At 45.9% G+C, this 17,243-nt stretch overlaps 1 protein-coding gene across 1 annotated transcript in view; it reads right to left on the minus strand.

Annotated features, from left to right (window-relative positions):
* Positions 1-1,911: 1,911 nt before the first annotated feature.
* The window catches only part of INSC (INSC spindle orientation adaptor protein), a 122,389-nt gene continuing 107,057 nt past the window's right edge, over positions 1,912-17,243 (minus strand). Inside the window, exons 10-13 of the mRNA XM_062198103.1 lie at positions 11,211-11,277; positions 8,738-8,893; positions 7,011-7,087; positions 1,912-2,040 (exon numbers count right to left, since the gene is read on the minus strand). Of these exons, the coding sequence (XP_062054087.1) occupies positions 1,912-2,040; positions 7,011-7,087; positions 8,738-8,893; positions 11,211-11,277 (429 nt within the window). The remainder of the gene's footprint in view (positions 2,041-7,010; positions 7,088-8,737; positions 8,894-11,210; positions 11,278-17,243) is intronic.

Here is a 17,243-nt window from a genome sequence, read left to right on the forward strand (position 1 = left end):
GTATTCCCTGACATGAAAACTTGAAGCATCAGATAAATTTTCAGATTATGGCTTCACCTAGGATGGAACTTTGTGACCTTGTACACTACTTAATAATAGAGTGAGGTAATGAGTTTCACTGAAAGTGAGTGAGCAACTACAAAGGATTATTTTAGAGGGGAAATTGTCAAGGAGGTTAAGGCATAAAGATAGGTAACTACTAGATCATCTATAGTGTCATTTCCAAATTGGAGATGATGACCAAAATGATGACAGCAATGGTAATCACAACAACTTACATCATCTGGACAGTCTAACGCTGTAAGTTATGTAAGACACTATTCCTAAAAGCAAGAGCTTTAGATAAGTACTCAGAAGACCTTGATTTGAATCCAGAGTCTACCATTTTCTTGCTAATTCAGCTTCACTGTTTCATCTATAAAGTTAATTTTCTGTGTTTCCTTGTATGTAAGACAAGAATGGTAGCTACCACACATGTGAAGAATTGAATAAACAATATACTGCAATACATTTTGATGTATACTCATGAACTAACATATAACAAGATATGGAATAGGTGTTTGGAACACAGAAGCATTATACCGTGTTTTTATCCTTATCACCCATATTACTTCAGATGGGAGAATATAGACATTATCTTTATATATAGCATAGGACATCAGAAAAAGCTCTGGTAATAGATGCTGTCAGGCTCAAATCAGATCCCAGCACCACTTACTAGCTATTATCTATGGGTTACTTATTAATATCATCATATCATAATACATCTGGATATACTGATGATCGTGTGATTATTGTGAAGAATAAATGAAATACTACATTTTAGACGCAAAGCCCAGGATGTGACACATTAGGTTAACACACACTGGTATTTGAGAATTCAAGAAATGTTTCTGGAGTTATATAAAGATCACATCACAATATGATAGCATTAAAACTTTCAGAAAGATTCAGAGATGTTTTGTGAAAACAATCAAAAGCTCTGATTTTTGCATCTGCCAATTTCAGTAGTATAAATTCTCCCACAAAGACCAATTTCCAGCTAGCTAACATGAGGTCATTGAATGTTAAGTTGGGAGAGATTCTCTCAGCTATTCCTTGAAGGCCAATATGAGTCAGCCGTAGGGTATCACTGCTTTCAAGCATCCTTTTGAAGAGGAATCACTCAAAAAAAAAATCTTCATTTTAGGATTCTATTCACCAGTAGGTGAACAGGAGATCACACAAGAGCAGAGGAGAGGCCAAAGGAAGCTGAGATTCTGGTGTCTTTGGAAATATTTTTGAAAGTCATTGTGATTTCTTATTAAATCACTCAGAACTTGATGCATTAATGTACCTATGGAAACAAGACAACTCAATGCAGTTTTCATAGTTGCAAACATTTTTGTGGTATGAAACCTTGGGAAACAAGAATTTAGTTTAAGACACAATTTAATCAGAAAATCCAAAACACATTTTGCATGATTCTATTTATTAAAGAACAAACTTTCCTTCCAATATTCTGTCCAACTATGAAATTCATCTTACATTTTTGGAAAGAGTGAATTCAACTTTTAAAAAATTTCTGGACAGTTAAAATACTCTGTTTCCAAAAGTTTTAAAAAATGATAAGTGAGAGTAGAAAAAACAAGATGAAGTGAAATCGCTCATGACAATCTGTCATATAAACCATTATGTATTTCAACATCCGCAACTGAAAAGCCACAGAAGTCAAAAACTAAAAACAAAAAAGATTCCAAGGACCACAGACTGTTAGATGATGTTGTATAACATATTACCCCCTATTTCATGTAAAAAATAAATTAAGTATAAATAAGGAGGTGAGGAGAGCTGGCATGTACTCAGGTGTGTCCACAGTGTGTACTCAGAGAGGGCATGAGTGGGGTCCACGGCTTTCCTCTCCAACAGGCGCTACACAAAACTCTCCTCCATGTTGCTGCAGAGTAAGAAGGAGTCCACAAGCCGGGGCTGGACCAGCTGCTGGAAGTCAGAGTCCTGGAGGCCTTCAGGGCAGACCCCAGCCAACTGACGCAGAGCAGCCTGGGGAGCAAACAGAAAGATGACTGAGCCAGGCTCCAGGGCAACGATTTCCTTCCACCACATGGAGAGGTGCGTTTCAGAAACAGTGTACTCACCAGATCATTTGAGCTGCTCATTATGTGGACCTCCAGGAAGCTCAGTGATCATTTTGGCCACCTGGACACCATGGCAGTTTTATCACATGATCACCCGGTTTCACTTGCACCTTGGTTACTGTGACACATTTCATCTGGAATTGTCTTAACGATTGATAATAATGGTCTTGCTGCAGAGACAGTCTGACCATCCCCTGTATACTCAGAGTTTCTGGGCTGACCTCAAGCTTCTCACACAGGAATAGAACTGGCTTCTGGGTGTTTCTCTCCTACACTGGAGTCTGAGCTCACCAAGGGTAGAAATTTTGTTTTATATTTCTCTCCCCCATCCAATCTACAGCTGGCACCACAGTGTTCACCATGGCTTTAATACACTTTTGCTGAAAAGAAATGAACATATAAACTGCTTTAAAGTTAAGTTGAGGGAGCAACCTGAAACTGTAAATGTGACCCATGTGCCTTCCTTGACCTGTTTATATTGACTGAAACGCAGCATCCTAAGTTCTCCACGAATATTACTTCTTTCCCTCTTCCTAAACAAGCACATAGCAGGTACAAGGCACCCCTCCTCACTCACTCCTGGAAATGCAGAGAGTCAAGGTAGTACCCAGAATGGCAGAAGAAGAAGGAAGGCATGCCAATACTTACTGAATATCCACACACGGTAGTTCGTTCATTCCCTACACCATGCTGCAACTCACTTTGGAAACAAGAGAATCGAGGCTCCAACAGGAAAAGCAGCCTTCCTCAAGATCACTCAGCAATCTTACTTCAGGGCCTTCTGACCTACACACACAGGTAGAACGCTGCAGCCTAAGAACTCTGCTATACCGAACAAGGCAGGAGTAATTCATTACCTAGACATGGCAAGTAGCCTGTTGCTGAGGAATCTGACCAAGGGCCAAGAAAGAGAAGAGACGGTGGTTTGAGCCCACTGATGGAGTCACAGGTGTTGGCATGTCTATGGCAGATTAAGTCTAAGGAATGTGTGCCTCTGTACACATGAGCAGATCTGAGACACTGGTGGCACAGAGGTGACTCCCCAGGGCTGGCTTTACTCAGTCTGCCTACTTCTCCTAGGATGTAATTTACCCCAAAGGCTAAAGAAGCTGAGCTCCATAGCATTTTTGACCCCTCTTGGGGCTCCAAATGGAAGGAATATCCAGTAGGGATGGAATTGAGGAATCATTCTGCATGTGAGGATAGGAGGTCCCAGGGCATTCTGCATCATTACAGGTAAAAATAATGCAAGAAGGAGAAGGGACAAAGAGAGACAGGAAATAAAGAGAAAGCAGGTTGCATAAGATAATAGCAAAGAAACAAAGAAAAAGAGGCAACAAAAAAACAGAGCAGAAGGTAAATGCACAGAAATGAACTTGGTAAACAAAAAGACACCAGGCATGAAAGGGTGATGGAGACAGCAAAGAAAATAGTGACAAAGGGAAAGAGCCTTTGCTGGGAGAGGGGCAGGAGAGAGGAAGGAGTAGGGGAGGGGGAAGAAAGGAAAAGGAAGTCGAGAGGGCCAAGGGGATGATGGGTGAGGGGGACAAAAAGAGGAAGATGAAGGGAAAGATGGAGAATAGAATAAAATAAAACAAAACAGAGAGAGAGAAAAAAAGAACAGATCCTCTTCTCTCCAGGGTCCCCGGAAAGCCAGCCAGACCTGAACCCCACACAGCACAGAGCACCCACTCCTCAGTGTGCACCACTCTCAAAGGACCCTGCGCCCTTCTCTGGCCTTTCTCAGCCTCTGCCTCCCTGGGAGTGTGGACAGCCCATCCTCCCAGAGCCTCCTTCCCAGACAGCCTGAAAACACCCAGGTATGAACCACGCCCAGCAGCCCACTGACAGCTGCTTCATTAAGGAAAAATCAATTCTGTCTGTGAGAGGCGATTTTCGGCGCCACCTTGCCAGATGCAGAGATGGTAATGGAAATTTCCTCCCTCTACCTGAACAGAGGCCTTTGGGCTGGAAAGAAAGCCATGGGAGGAGCAAGAAGGGTAGCTTCCAACTCCATCTGCCAGGCAGGGCTCCTAGTGGAACCCATGTCACCAGCTGGGGATCGTACCCAGACATTGCAGCCCTTCTGAAGCCAAGCCATAGACACTCACCATCACTGGGGGATGCAGGTGAGTAGAAAAGTAGGCCAGCCCCAAACTGGGGCAATAAACAGTCACCAAGCTCAAGATCCTATGGAAATACAAAGAGCTAACTAAGGGCCCTTGTCCTAAGGAAGCTTCCCAGGCCAAAGGGAGAAATAATGCTTCCCCATGGGTCAACATAGTGAGACCAGGGCCACAGATGACCAGAAGAGAAAAACTGTGGCTGGAAACAAGTTAGTGTGGCCCTAAGGCCAGACTCCAAGAGGCAGGCAGGCCTGTTTGAATTCTGAGAGCTTCCCCTCACATCACAGGGAGCATGGGTTACACAACCTGTATCAGACAAGGTGCAACAAATCCAAGGAGGGAAGCCAGGGAACTACTGTGTGCTCATTGTCTTTGCACCACAGACAGCTCCTGGGAAACTTGATGTTAAAGAGGCATTCAGATCAGAGCCCAGAATGATGGCAGGGCTTGAACTAACAGCTGTGGAGAGGGCACTTACCTGGGGCAAGGGCAAGGCATAGTTCAGGCTTGGCCAAGTTGAACAGGGCCTAGGAGCCACAAATCTTCAGACCCCAAGACTGGCTTAGGACTACACTGTCAAGGGCTGAACAAGGGCCCATAGATAATGGGCAACCATGGCAGGGTTCATGGAAGTGTCAAGATTATAAACTGTCGTTAGGAAAATTAACTCAGCAGTCACACGGAAGGTGGATTAGGGAGGAAGAAGCTCTCCGTAGCATCTACTGACTCATTCACAAGAACAAATACAGTTCCCTTTCCACCTGAAAGTCACTGTAGACTTACACACAGTAGCCAAGCCCACTGTGTGTTCTCCTTCAAGTGAACAGTAAAAATGACAACTGTCATAATAAACCATCATATCTAAATGGGGCTTTATGACCACCAAAGTGTTTTCAATGCTAGCAACACTTCAGGCTCAGGCAGTCACCAGTGACTGAAGCTGATAGCTGGGGCTATTTCATGTTTGTCAGCCGTTAATTTCCCCCAATTTTGCTCGTTAGTTGGGGCAGAATTAAGAGAGTCCGTGAACCTGCATAAGAGTTACATCCTTATTTTCAAACTCTCAGTGAAACTTAGTGTTCCCTTCTGATGTGAATGTAGCAACAAACCAGCAAAAATCAGATATTTTTATATCCCACAACTGAACACACCTCCAAGTAGCATTCACAGCTATTGGTAGTCAAGATCACAATGCTTAGTAGAGCCACTGCTAGATCTGACTTACTGTGTTGATTGAAAAGCACATATTCATATATCAGATGGTTAAATATTTTAATATATTTGGTTTCTTTCTTAGTTCTACATAGTTTATGCATTTAAAACAATATTCTGGGGTGAGCACTTGGCACAACAGTTAAGTTGCCAATGGGGACACCTGCAACCCATACCAGAGAATGTGGGCTCAAGTCCTGGCTCTGCTTGTGATTCCAGCTTCCTTCCTGCTAATCATACCCTGAGGGGCAGTAGGCAGTGAGAGGCTCAAGTAGTTGGGTCCCTGCCACCCATACGGAATACAATTCTGGGCTCCTGGCTTTGACCTGGCTTAGCCCTGGTTGCTGCAGGTATTTGGAGAGTGAACCAGAAAATGGAAAATCTTCATCTCCACCCCTTCCCTTGCCTTACCAATAAAATGGAAATAAATTTTTTAAATGTTCTGAAAGGGATCCATTAGCTTCACCAGACTGCCAAAGGTACAAAGAGTTCAGGTTGCTTGTGTGACCCAAAGTAAAAGCTTCAGGAGAGTTGAGATTATCTTATGTTTCCCCCAACAGCTGTGTCCTCAGAGCCTAGAAAAGCTAACAGCACATACACTCATCCAGTCAATATTTACTGAATGAAATTTGTAGCACTTAATGACTTCCGCACTGTCACATGGCTCACCAGTGGTAAGACCAGGGCAGGTCTGACTGCAATGCCCTGCCATTTCTACAACCACACAGCACACACCAGGAACACCCAGAAATGAGATGCTCTTGGTAAAAATATGATGGGGAAGAAGATAACTCTGAAATGGCTTGGAGGATCCTTAACTCCTTAAGTGGATCCACCTTTGTGTTTTTGAGGACCAATGATTTGCCACTGTCTTCTGGAAGTTCCATCGCTGTGATGAAACAATGGCTCTCATGGTATCCAGGGAGGAACGTGTGAACAAGCATGCTCCCCACCTGGTACTGCTGATTCTTTCACGGTAGAGCCTCAGCAGCAATCGGCTGAGAGGGGAATTCCCAGGATGCATTTTCTTGGGTTCAAGGTGAAGACCCTGGTAGCTGGCTGAGAAATCTCCACTGTCCTGTCATGTTCCCTCCTTTCCTATTCCACAAAGGAGGAGCCCAGCAGAGGGGTAGAAGGAGGCTTTTCTCACCAGGTCCACTTGGCAGTAGAAAGGAGATACCATATGCTAGCTCCCCAGTTCTGCACGAACCATCACAACCATAGCACCACCTAGCATTCCACCTACCTGCTGCTCTGGTTTGATCTCTGTTTCCAAAATCTATAAAGTTCATGGTTACTAAAACTGTGATAATGGATGGGGGCCAGTTGCTCAGGCCCTATCTTTCATACATATGACCTCACTTAATTTTCATCACAATTTTGTGAACTTAGCGAAACAAGGATGATAATTATCACCATTTCAAAGAGAAAAATTGAACGGAAGAGAGATTTTCCTGGCTCACCCTGTATATGCAGCTCTCCAGTCCCCTTGGCTGCACTCTCATGGGCCCAGGAAACGGCTGGGGGAAGAACTTACCAGGCAGGCCACCAGCACAGCATCACTGCTGTTCCTCTCTGACGGGGATCTGCAGAGCTCGATGAGACGGGACATACCTGCGGAAGAGCCAGGGAGAGACTCAGGCTCGGGATGCGAGGACCTGGCCAGACTGACACAGAAGTGCTGGCTCTCTGCATACCCACTCCACACGGGCCCTGCACACACAGGAGGCTCACCAGGAGGGCCCCAGCCTGCTGCAGAAGGGGACTGAGCCGACCCCCAGGAGTCTGTGGCGATTTTCTGCTGACCAACAGGAGTGGCACAGCGCAGCCAACGCGTGCAGCCCAGCAGCCCAGCAGCCCCAGCTACAGCAGTGGCACAGGCCCCGCCCATCTCTCTGAGAATGCAACTTCCTGTTTGAGCACTTCCGACTTGACCAGTGCTGACTCTGGTCTTTATGTCTTTACCAGAGGAACTCCCCAGCCAACATTACATTTTTTTCCACAATTGCATTTTTCAATCAGAAAATCTATTGTGGCTAAAATTATTGAAAACTACAGATTCTAGCCATGCTTCCTAGAACTTTACGAAAGTTAAATAAGTGATTTTCAACACAGATTTAAACTATTTAAGAAAGCATAAGATAATAGCAAAAGGTATGCAGACAGCATCTGCGTGTTTATCCTGCATCGGATCTCTCTAAAGCAGGAACCCTCCGCTGCCCCAGCACCTCCTTCTCTCTCTCAGGTTACCTTGGTGTTTGGTGACACTGCTGGGCCTTTCCCTGCCTCCACTTAGAGTGCCCCTCCTCAGCATTCACACCAGAATGACTTCCCAATGATTCACCTCCTGGCTAAAACTCTTGACTCATGGAGATACACATGGGCTCCTTCTCCTGTCTGCCTAATTTGCCATGCACGCTCTCTGAGCACTGCTCCTGTAGCCAAGCACGTATCTCCCCATATCTCTCACCTCCATGAGGCTGTATGTCCCTGGGGTCAGGACAAAATTATATCTAATGTTTCACAACCAGCAGTCAGAGCTTAGCACAGAGCAAGTGATTTGTAAATATTTGTCATGTAAATAAGTGACTAAGTAAATGAATGAGTGACTTAATGAATGAGTTAACAGTGAAGAAATGGGGGCTGACACCGCACTGGGTTAATACTCTGCTTGAGGCGCCAGCATCCCGTGTGGGTGCCGGTTCTAGTCCCAGCTGCTCCTCTTCCAGTCCAGCTCTCTGCTGAGGCCTGGAATAGCAGTGGAGGATGGCCCAAGTCCTTGGGCCCCTGCATCCACAATGGGAGACCAGGAAGAAGCACCTGGCTCCTGGCTTTGGATCTGCCCAGCTCCGGCCATTGCGGCCATCTGGGGAGTGAACCAGCGGAAGGAAGGCCTTTCTCTCTGTCTCTCACTGTCTGTAACTCTACCTGTCAAATAAATAAATAAAAATATTTTAAAAAATAGTGAAGAAATGAAGTAATGAATGAACAAAAGGATAAATTAATGAGCAAATGAATAAGCAAGGAAATTAATTAGTGAGCGAATAATTGTGTAAATGTATAAATGAACAGTGAATGGAAGTACGGGGCCCAGGGACTCCACAGGTGAGTAATCGCCACAGCCAGCTTACTTCTCTGGGTTTCTCCCTCTAGGTGCTGTGCCCTGAGGCTCTGGCACAGCCTTTCCCAGCGTCCCAGCCAGCCCCTGCCTATGTCCACTGTCGACAGCATGCAATCACTCCAGCCACAGCCAACACCACTCACAGCTGAGACGCACAGCTTCCCGGGCCACCTCTGGGTCTCTGCTGAGCCGGGCTAGGGTCACTGCTGCTTTCTGCTGGACTCGCTCACAGGCTGCCACTTCGGCGGGGGTCCCAGACCTTGGCTTTTCAGACAGCATGCCCATGATGAGCTGAACCCCTAGGCAGGAAGCAATGAACACTTGGTACTCACAGGGCCAAGCTGGCAGAAGGCTGCAGGGCTCAAACAAAAACTGTCAGGGAACAAGCGGAATAAGGCACCTCCTCTCCTACTTCCACTCCCTGGGGGTGTCCCTGGTTTCAGGTAACAAGTCACTATACTTGGAGGGGACATGGAGAGCACATATTGATTTTTCCTAACCCTTTGAGGGTTTTTGCTACATGCCTGGCGCTATGCTAAATGCACAGTAAATGCATGACCCTCTAAAACCTCCCAGTAGTCTCATGAACTAGTACTGCTATGATTCTACTTCAACGCCCAGAGAGAGGTGAACTGTCTAACCCACAGCCACTTAGTAAGTGGGGAGCAGGTGTTGGAACTCCAGTAACTGGTTACTCCCATCACTTCTTCAACCTTTGATGCTGCCTGCATCTGAGATGGGTCCAAAGGTGCTAAGTCCCCTGACAGAAAGCGACCTAAACCTAGACTGGACATTCACTAGATGAAGTGTTTTAGAGTAGACTCAAGCACTGGAAGAAGGTAGAGTGGTCAGAACAGGTGGCTTAGGCCCTTAGATGGCTCAGAAGTCTTCCCCAGAAACCAGATCCATCTTCTGATTGTTCTACACCTGCCTGCCTGCCTTCGCCCACCCACTCTGCAGGAGATGCTCCTCTCCATCCTAGTCTTCATTGGAATAGCTCCTGCTCTGCAGCTTTGTGGCAAAAACCCACCTTCTCCATGCAACCTGTGACTTAAACCGTGGGCTCTCAAAGTCCAGAAAGACTCCTACTGTCTTCCACTGGCCCCTCGCTGCATCACCACCATTGCCAACTGCTCAAGTCCTGCCTCACTTGTGTAAGTAGCCCCCTTATCAGACAGTCTTCACTTAAAACCTTGAGAGGCCACTGACCCCTGGAGGAGCATGCAGGCTTGGTGCAGTGCTCATTCTGTGCCAGAAACTCTTCTAACATCACATCAGTCCTCATCTCTTCCCTAGGAGGTAGGGCCTGCTGCTACTCCCATTTTATAGATGGGAAAACAATGAGGTCACACAGTAAATAACAGAGCCATATGGTCTCGGCTCTACCACTCTCCCTCCATGGCATTATTGTACTGTGGATGTCACACGTCTGTCTTGCTGTCACTTTTGTCAGCTTGGGCTCTCCTTCCAGGCTGTGAGATTCTCCAGGACAAAGGCAGGTACATATTTATCTCTGTGTTTCCTTGTTAAGCACAGTGCTGGGCACATGGCCATCTCAGGAACTACTGGCCGAGTCAGCCAGCAGCACTTCATAAACCACAAAACCATCTCCAGACGCCAGCCATAGCAATCTCAAATTCATGGGCCTGGGGAGACACGCTCCCACTGACCACTTGAACCTGACACTGACAGAACAGGGCACAGATGATCCCTCTCAGCCTCTAGGCCTCAGCTGGCTCAGCAAAATTTCTAATTATTAGCTCAATCACACAAAATTAACACAAAATGATGACTTTCAATTAGACACAGAGCCATGGGGGATGGGCAAGAGTACGTTTGCTAAGGCAGCAAGGCAGGCTGGGCTTACCACTAGCAAAGACAGCCACCAAGGCTCCCAGCTCACTCAGCCTCATTAGCATCTCTGGTTTCCAACCAGTTGCTAATTGTTCCCTTATTATCCTGTCCCAGGAAGCTCTCAGCGCTTCCTGTTCCCAGCTGCAAGGCAGTCACCTTGTCCTCCAGCAGAGGTTGCTCAGATCAGCTTCCAGGGCAATGAAACCTGGCCCCACCTCCATTGGATGTTAAGGACACACTCAGCACAGAGCAGAACAGGGGAGCCAGTGGGAGCAGACGTGCTCTCACTGCGGGCACAAGGCCTTCCGATGACCTGACACCCACCCTCACCCCTTCCCAGGCACTTTAGTTTTCTACTGGGGGTAAATCCAGTAAGATAGAAACGATTTAAAGTTGGAATGCATCCCCTCTGAAAAACATGTGTACTCTGGGATCCTAATACCTGCCTTCTCCTCTCTACCACCATAGCCCCTTACCCTGGAGCTACCCCACCCCCTCCCTGCCTTCTTCTCCCTATGGTACTGTCACCATATGACATTCTCTATCTTCTTGTTCATTGTCTCTCACTAGACTTTCAGCTGCAGAAAAGCAAGCAAACATTTACATATTGGCCCTGTTGCACACACACATATGCTTGTGCAAATGTGGCGACATGGGTATTTATGCACCTATACCTATGCATAAACATTCATATCAGCATGAAGGCATGTGGCTCCCTATACCCAGATGACCCATAAAGCACGCACACTGCTGCAGACACACCATTTTCCTGAATGATGTCAGAGGCACACTGCTCCAGGACGGACATGTTTGCCAAGATGGTCACAATCTGGAAAAGAAAATTGGGAAACTAAGAAAATGTGCATAACTGATCCAAATGGAGCTCCCCACAGGTGGTCAGTCAGGGGCTCAAAGCATCCCTTTATCCCATGACTCCTTACTGTCTCCCTGGCCACTCCTTCTTCCATCCTCATGGGCTCCTGCCACCAAGATGTATTACCCCAGTGACCAATGTCCATTCACCAACAAATGGTCCTGAGATGTCCCTCAAGGGCCCTAGGGCCCAATGGAGAGAACAGTGACACAGGTGACACAGGGGCCCAGCCATTTTTCTGCATGGGCCCTCTGATCCCAGACCTTGAAATACAGACAGGATGGGCAGGTTCCTGGCCCCTCTAACTCTTCTGTGCTGGCTCATCCTTGTGACAACTAGCACCTGCCCTGGATTGGGCTCCCCCATCTCCACTTCTCCATGACACTGTCCCCCACCTACTCTCAACCTGAAGTGAATGGAGAGTAAGGTCAAAGTAGAGCACTACACTCCAAGCATCAGATGTTGCATGGAATCTGATGAGGAAGTTCACACTCAGCTCTGCTTGAGAGGCCTTGTGGTCTGAAAGCCTTGTATGTCAGTCCTACAGAAGTCCACAGAAGGGTGGGTTCTGCCTGTAGGAAAGGGACACTGACACCAGGTGGACCGGAGCTGTGATTACAACTTCATGCTCTTCATGAGCTGCAATCCTCTTTCCTTGAACTCCCCAGCATAGTCAAGAGAGCACAAAATTGAATTAATGGGCCAATAAAGGTCCTATTCCAGGGACCCCAAACTGTCAAGGTACCCAAACATCACTGGAATATATTAGAAATGTAATATCTATTACTCAGATATTACTGACATAACCAGCAAACCGAAAATTCACTCTCAGGAAGCAGACAGCACTCTCAAGTGCTAATTAAAATAGTTAAGGAAAAGAAAAACCCTTCTCCCAGGTACAAGTCTCTCTCTCCTCTCTCACTCTCTCTCTATTTCAGATTCATTTTATTTATTTGAAAAGAAGAGTGACAGAAAGAGAGAGAGAGAGAGAGAGAGAGAGAGAGAGAGAGAGACTCCTCAAATGGCCACAATAGCCAGGGTTGGGCCAGGCCAAATCTAAGATCCTGGAGCTCCATCCTGGTCCCCCACATGGGTGGCGAGGGTCCCGGCACTTGAGCCAAGTTCCACTGCTTCCCCAGGCTCATCAGCAGGAAGCTTGATCCGAAGCAGAGCAGCCAGGACTGAAACCAGTGCTCTGATATGGGATGCCAGGGTTGTAAGCAATGGTTTGCTTTGCTATGCCACAATACCTGCTGGATGTTCTATCTGTCTTTAAGTGTTTCTTCAGAGTGTCTGGCACAATCTAAGCAGGGGTAGTACCCCCAAATTTAGGACAGTGATTTGCAGTCTTCTGAGGACAAGCTAGGCAGCTTCAATTCTGAAACTGGGTAGTAACATGATCTCTACTAAGAATGATGAATATGTCCATTATTCTGGATAATCAATGCATATAAAATCTCTTCTTTTACATAGGAACTTAAGAAAAGTTTACCATCTCAATAGAATATCTACTTACCCCTTCTCTAAATGCATACTGAAGAAGGAGACTGCATTCCTAAGCTACTGTGGCATTTGTGTGTGTCAGCAGCCCCTTCCATCTCAGACTTGGCCAGGGATCTGGATGGGGAAGCATGACTGCAATGGGTAGCCAGGGCAGAGACAGGAAAAAGACCTGGAAACTTTTCCTGAAAGCAACCGTGCAACACTGGATGTTTTAAAATGGAAGTGACAAACTCACAATTTGCGTTTCAGAAGGGGAGAGGGAGCGGGAAAGGGGAGGGTTGCGGGTGGGAGGGAAGTTATGGGGGAGAAGCCATTGTAATCCTAAGCTGTACTTTGGAAATTTATATTCATTAAATAAAAGTTTAAAAAAAAAAACAAAAAAAAAACAATTTGCGTTTCAGAAAGATCATTAATTAATAGAGGTTTAGTTCTTAGAAGCTCTTTTTCTCCTCTTTTAGGACTATGAGTGCTTATAGTCAGTAAAAGGAGTTAAAGACAAAACCCATCCTTCTGTGGACTTCTATAGGACTGATATACAAGGCTTTCAGATCAAAGTTTAGTCAAAGACACAGTCAAAAAATGCAAGATTCCCAAGAGGCATAAAATGCCGAGTCTTGCAAGAGAGGAGAAATAAGTCAATTTAGTGACAGATTGGAGTTCATTTGGTTTCCTCTGGGCTGTTACTGCAGCAGGTATCATCAGCCTGGCCTATCTGAACAAAGACACCTGCATGTATCTAGACTCATGGAGGAAGGGCAGGAGGGAGGAGGGGGGAGGGGGGAGAGAGAGAGGAAGGGAGGAAGGATGGAAGGAAGGATGGAAGGAAGGAGGAAGGATAGAAGGAAGGGAGGAAGAGAGAGAAGAGAAACTTTTGTCTGCAGCAACGGGTTCATTACATGGCAATTATTAGCTGTGTCACAGGCACAGGTAGGTCTTTGTGTCAGACTAATTTAGATCCCGTTAATGAAAATTACTTCCTCTTTACAGAGCCTATACCCCATGTGGTTTTCTGAGGTGCAGATGAAGTATTCAATTAAGCACAATTTGAATAAATGCCAATTATGATCTGCTTTGAGTCCCCCTTATGCAACATCTTTATGTGTACCATAATGTGGAGGGGAAAGAGGTCAATGCCTCTTCTCAGAGCCAACTCCACGGCTGAGATTTTAGAGACAACTGGTTTACCCGGCTGCACGCAAGACAGCAGCACTGTCAGGGAACAACAAGCAGAGTCAGGCAGGCAGCTTTCCCTGGTCCAGGCTAGTTCAATACTAGCTGATGATGTCAATTAGCTCCTATTTCCCATGAGGGGAATGACACTGTTTCCCCTGCAGCTATTTGGTGAACACAGAGGATACCATCAATGGGAGAGATGCTAGGTGAGAGGTAGTGTGGTATAGGGCTAGTCAACCAGATCAGCCTCAGTTCAAACACTCGCTTCACTTATTTCCTGTAGGGCTTTGGCCACATTATCTACCTTCCACGTCTTGGTTAATGAAGGTGTGGCAGTTTCCTGTTGCTGCTATACATAACAAATTTCCACAAAATAGTGCCTTAAAACCACACATCTTTATCTTGCAATTCTGGTGGTCAGAAGTCCTAAATGGGTATTAGGGAGCTGACATCAAGCTGTTGGTGGGACTTCGTTCCTACTGGAGGCTCCAGGGGAAACTAAGTCCTTGTCTTTTCCAGCTTCTAGAGACTACTTACTTTCCTCAGCTCTTAGCTCCACCTTGCTCTCACCACTGCTTCCTTAACTGTATCTTGCTCTCTGACTCTGACCCTTCTGCCCCCCTCTTATAAGAATCTTTGTGGGTCTGGCGCTGTGGAGTAGTGTGTAAAGTCACCTCCTGAAGTGCCAGCATTCCATAAGGGCACCGATTCGAGTCCCGGCTGCTCCATTTCCAATCCAGCTCTCTGCTGTGGCCTGGGAAAGCAGTAGAAGATGGCCCAAGTCCTTGGGCCCCTGCACCCACGTGAGAGACCTGGAAGAAGCTCCTGGCTCCTAGCTTCGGATTGGTGCAGCTCCAGCCATTGCGGCCATCTGGGGAGTGAACCAGTGGATAGAAGACCTCTCTCTCTCCCTCTGCCTCTCCTTCTCTCTGTGTGTACCTCTGACTTTCAAATAAATAAATAAATCTTAAAAAAAAAGAACCTTTGTGATTACCTTGGGCTCGCCTGGATAACATTGTCATAGCAAGGTCCTTAACATAATCACAATGTGCAAGACCCTTTTGACACATAAGATAATTTATTCACAGGTATGGAGGAGTAGGAAATGGAATCTGGCACGACCATTATTTGGCCTTAATACAGGAGATAGAAATAATATATATGGCCGGCACCGTGGCTCACTAGGCTAATCCTCCGTCTGTGGTGCCAGCACCCTGGGTTCTAGTCCCAGTTGCGGTGCTGGGGTCTGTCCCAGTTGCTCCTCTTCCAGTCCAGCTCTCTGCTGTGTCCTGGGAAGGCAGTGGAGGATGGCCCAAGTCCTTGGGCCCTGCACCAGCATCAGAGACCAGGAGGAAGCACCTGGCTCCTGGCTTCGGATCAGCGCAGTATGCTGGCCATAGCAGCCATTTGGGGGTGAACCAGAGGAAGAAAGACCTTTCTCTCTGTTTCTCTCTCTCATTAACTCTGCCTGTCCAAAAACAAACAAACAAACAAACAAAAAACAATAAGATAATATATACAACTATTATGATTTATTGTTTCATTAAGCACTCGGAAGCTGTGTTAAATGAAATGAACATAACACGACCCCAGAGAGCAGAGTCTGAAAGGACTCAGGCCCTGAAGGGCTATGTCCAGGGGCACTAACTAAAACGACAGGATCGCCCATGGGGCCAGGCACTGGTGTTGCCCAAATGTGCTGCTCGTGTGAAATCCCTCCCAAAGGGAAGTAAGATGTCAGAGGAAGAGAGCCCTTCTGACCAAACAAGTAATTAGGTGCCCACTACCTTCTGGGGCACTTTAAAATTGTTCCTCCTTTGGCCTCTAAAGGTCTTAGAAAAATTGAGGCAACTAGTAAATTGACCCAGAGTAGCAGGGGAACCCCCCTCTCCATGTCATTACTTTAAGAATAAAATACCCTGTGCAGTAGGAAGGAGGTTGGTAAAGCCTTTTGATATCCACATATGCAGAGGAACAGGCTCGCCCTGTGCTGGCCCAGAGCAGGTGTTCTGGAAATATCTGTCCACAGACTGATGTAAAGATATCGATCAGGCCCACCTCACTTCCTTAGAATGACCTCAGTGGTCAGTCCTGATCACACCCTGACCTGACTCTGCCTGGACTCCCTCTCATGTGTCATATAGGAAACTCATAATGAAGAACAAACCATGTGAAAGATCTGTGAAGAGTGCCCAGGACACCCAAACGGAGACAGGTGCTCTCATTTGACAGAACTTACAGCACAGAAAATCTGACATAGATTTAATGAAAAGTTATGATTACTTCTATGCTGTGTAGGAATTAGGACAAAAAGGCCAACAGCGCATATAACTGTAATTAGAATTACTCTTTAATTGCCACATGGAACAGTTAGATTTCTATTATCACTGCATTAACTATAATTAACAATGTCAGTGTAGTATTACCTATAGCAGTTTCTACTCTTTCATATATGTCATATATGAGTAAGCATGGATATAAAAAAATTTTGTACCAAAATAAACATGTTAATTCCATTTTTCCATGAATTTTGTGAAGTACCCATGTATGTACTTGACAGAGCTTTATAAACTATGGAGGAATTTCGAGATGTCAGTCAAGATTACAATCCCTACTGGCATTTCTGATAAGTGAACTCCTGCTAAGTGGTAATCAAGGTGGGTAGAAATACAATCTGGTCATTCTAAAATGCCATACAGGGTGGACATTTGGCAGTGGTTAGGACACCACTTTGAGATGCCCATGTCCCATATCATAGTGCATGGTTTGAGTCCCAGCTCCTCCACTTTGCCATCCAGCTTCCTGCCATTGCATACCCTAGGAGGCAGCAGGCGATGGTTCAAGTATTTGGGTCCCTGATGTGCACATGAGAGATCTAGACTGAGTTCCAGGCTCCTGGCTACAGCATGGCCCAGCCCTGGCTGATGTAGGCAATTGGGATGTAGACCAGTGGACAGAAATTTTCTCTCTGTCTGAACTGTGATAACTAATAGAGCACCTAAAAGGTAATCTATAGAAGTGAAATTAACGCTTTTTCAAGACACAATGACTTTGAATAGCCCTTGTCTCGACTGTTGAAGAACATTTCTTTTTCATACTATTTGTTGAACTCTTTACTTAGTATAAAGTTAATCATGTGTATAAACTTAATTGAAAATATATCTTAGTAAAAAATGAGAAAGGGGATAAGAGAGGGAGGAGGAAGAGTGGTAGGAGTGTGGGTGGGAGGGAGGTATGGTGGGAAG

The sequence above is a fragment of the Lepus europaeus genome, chromosome 7 (assembly GCF_033115175.1).
Source record: "Lepus europaeus isolate LE1 chromosome 7, mLepTim1.pri, whole genome shotgun sequence".
In the NCBI taxonomy this organism is placed as follows: Eukaryota; Metazoa; Chordata; class Mammalia; order Lagomorpha; family Leporidae; genus Lepus; species Lepus europaeus.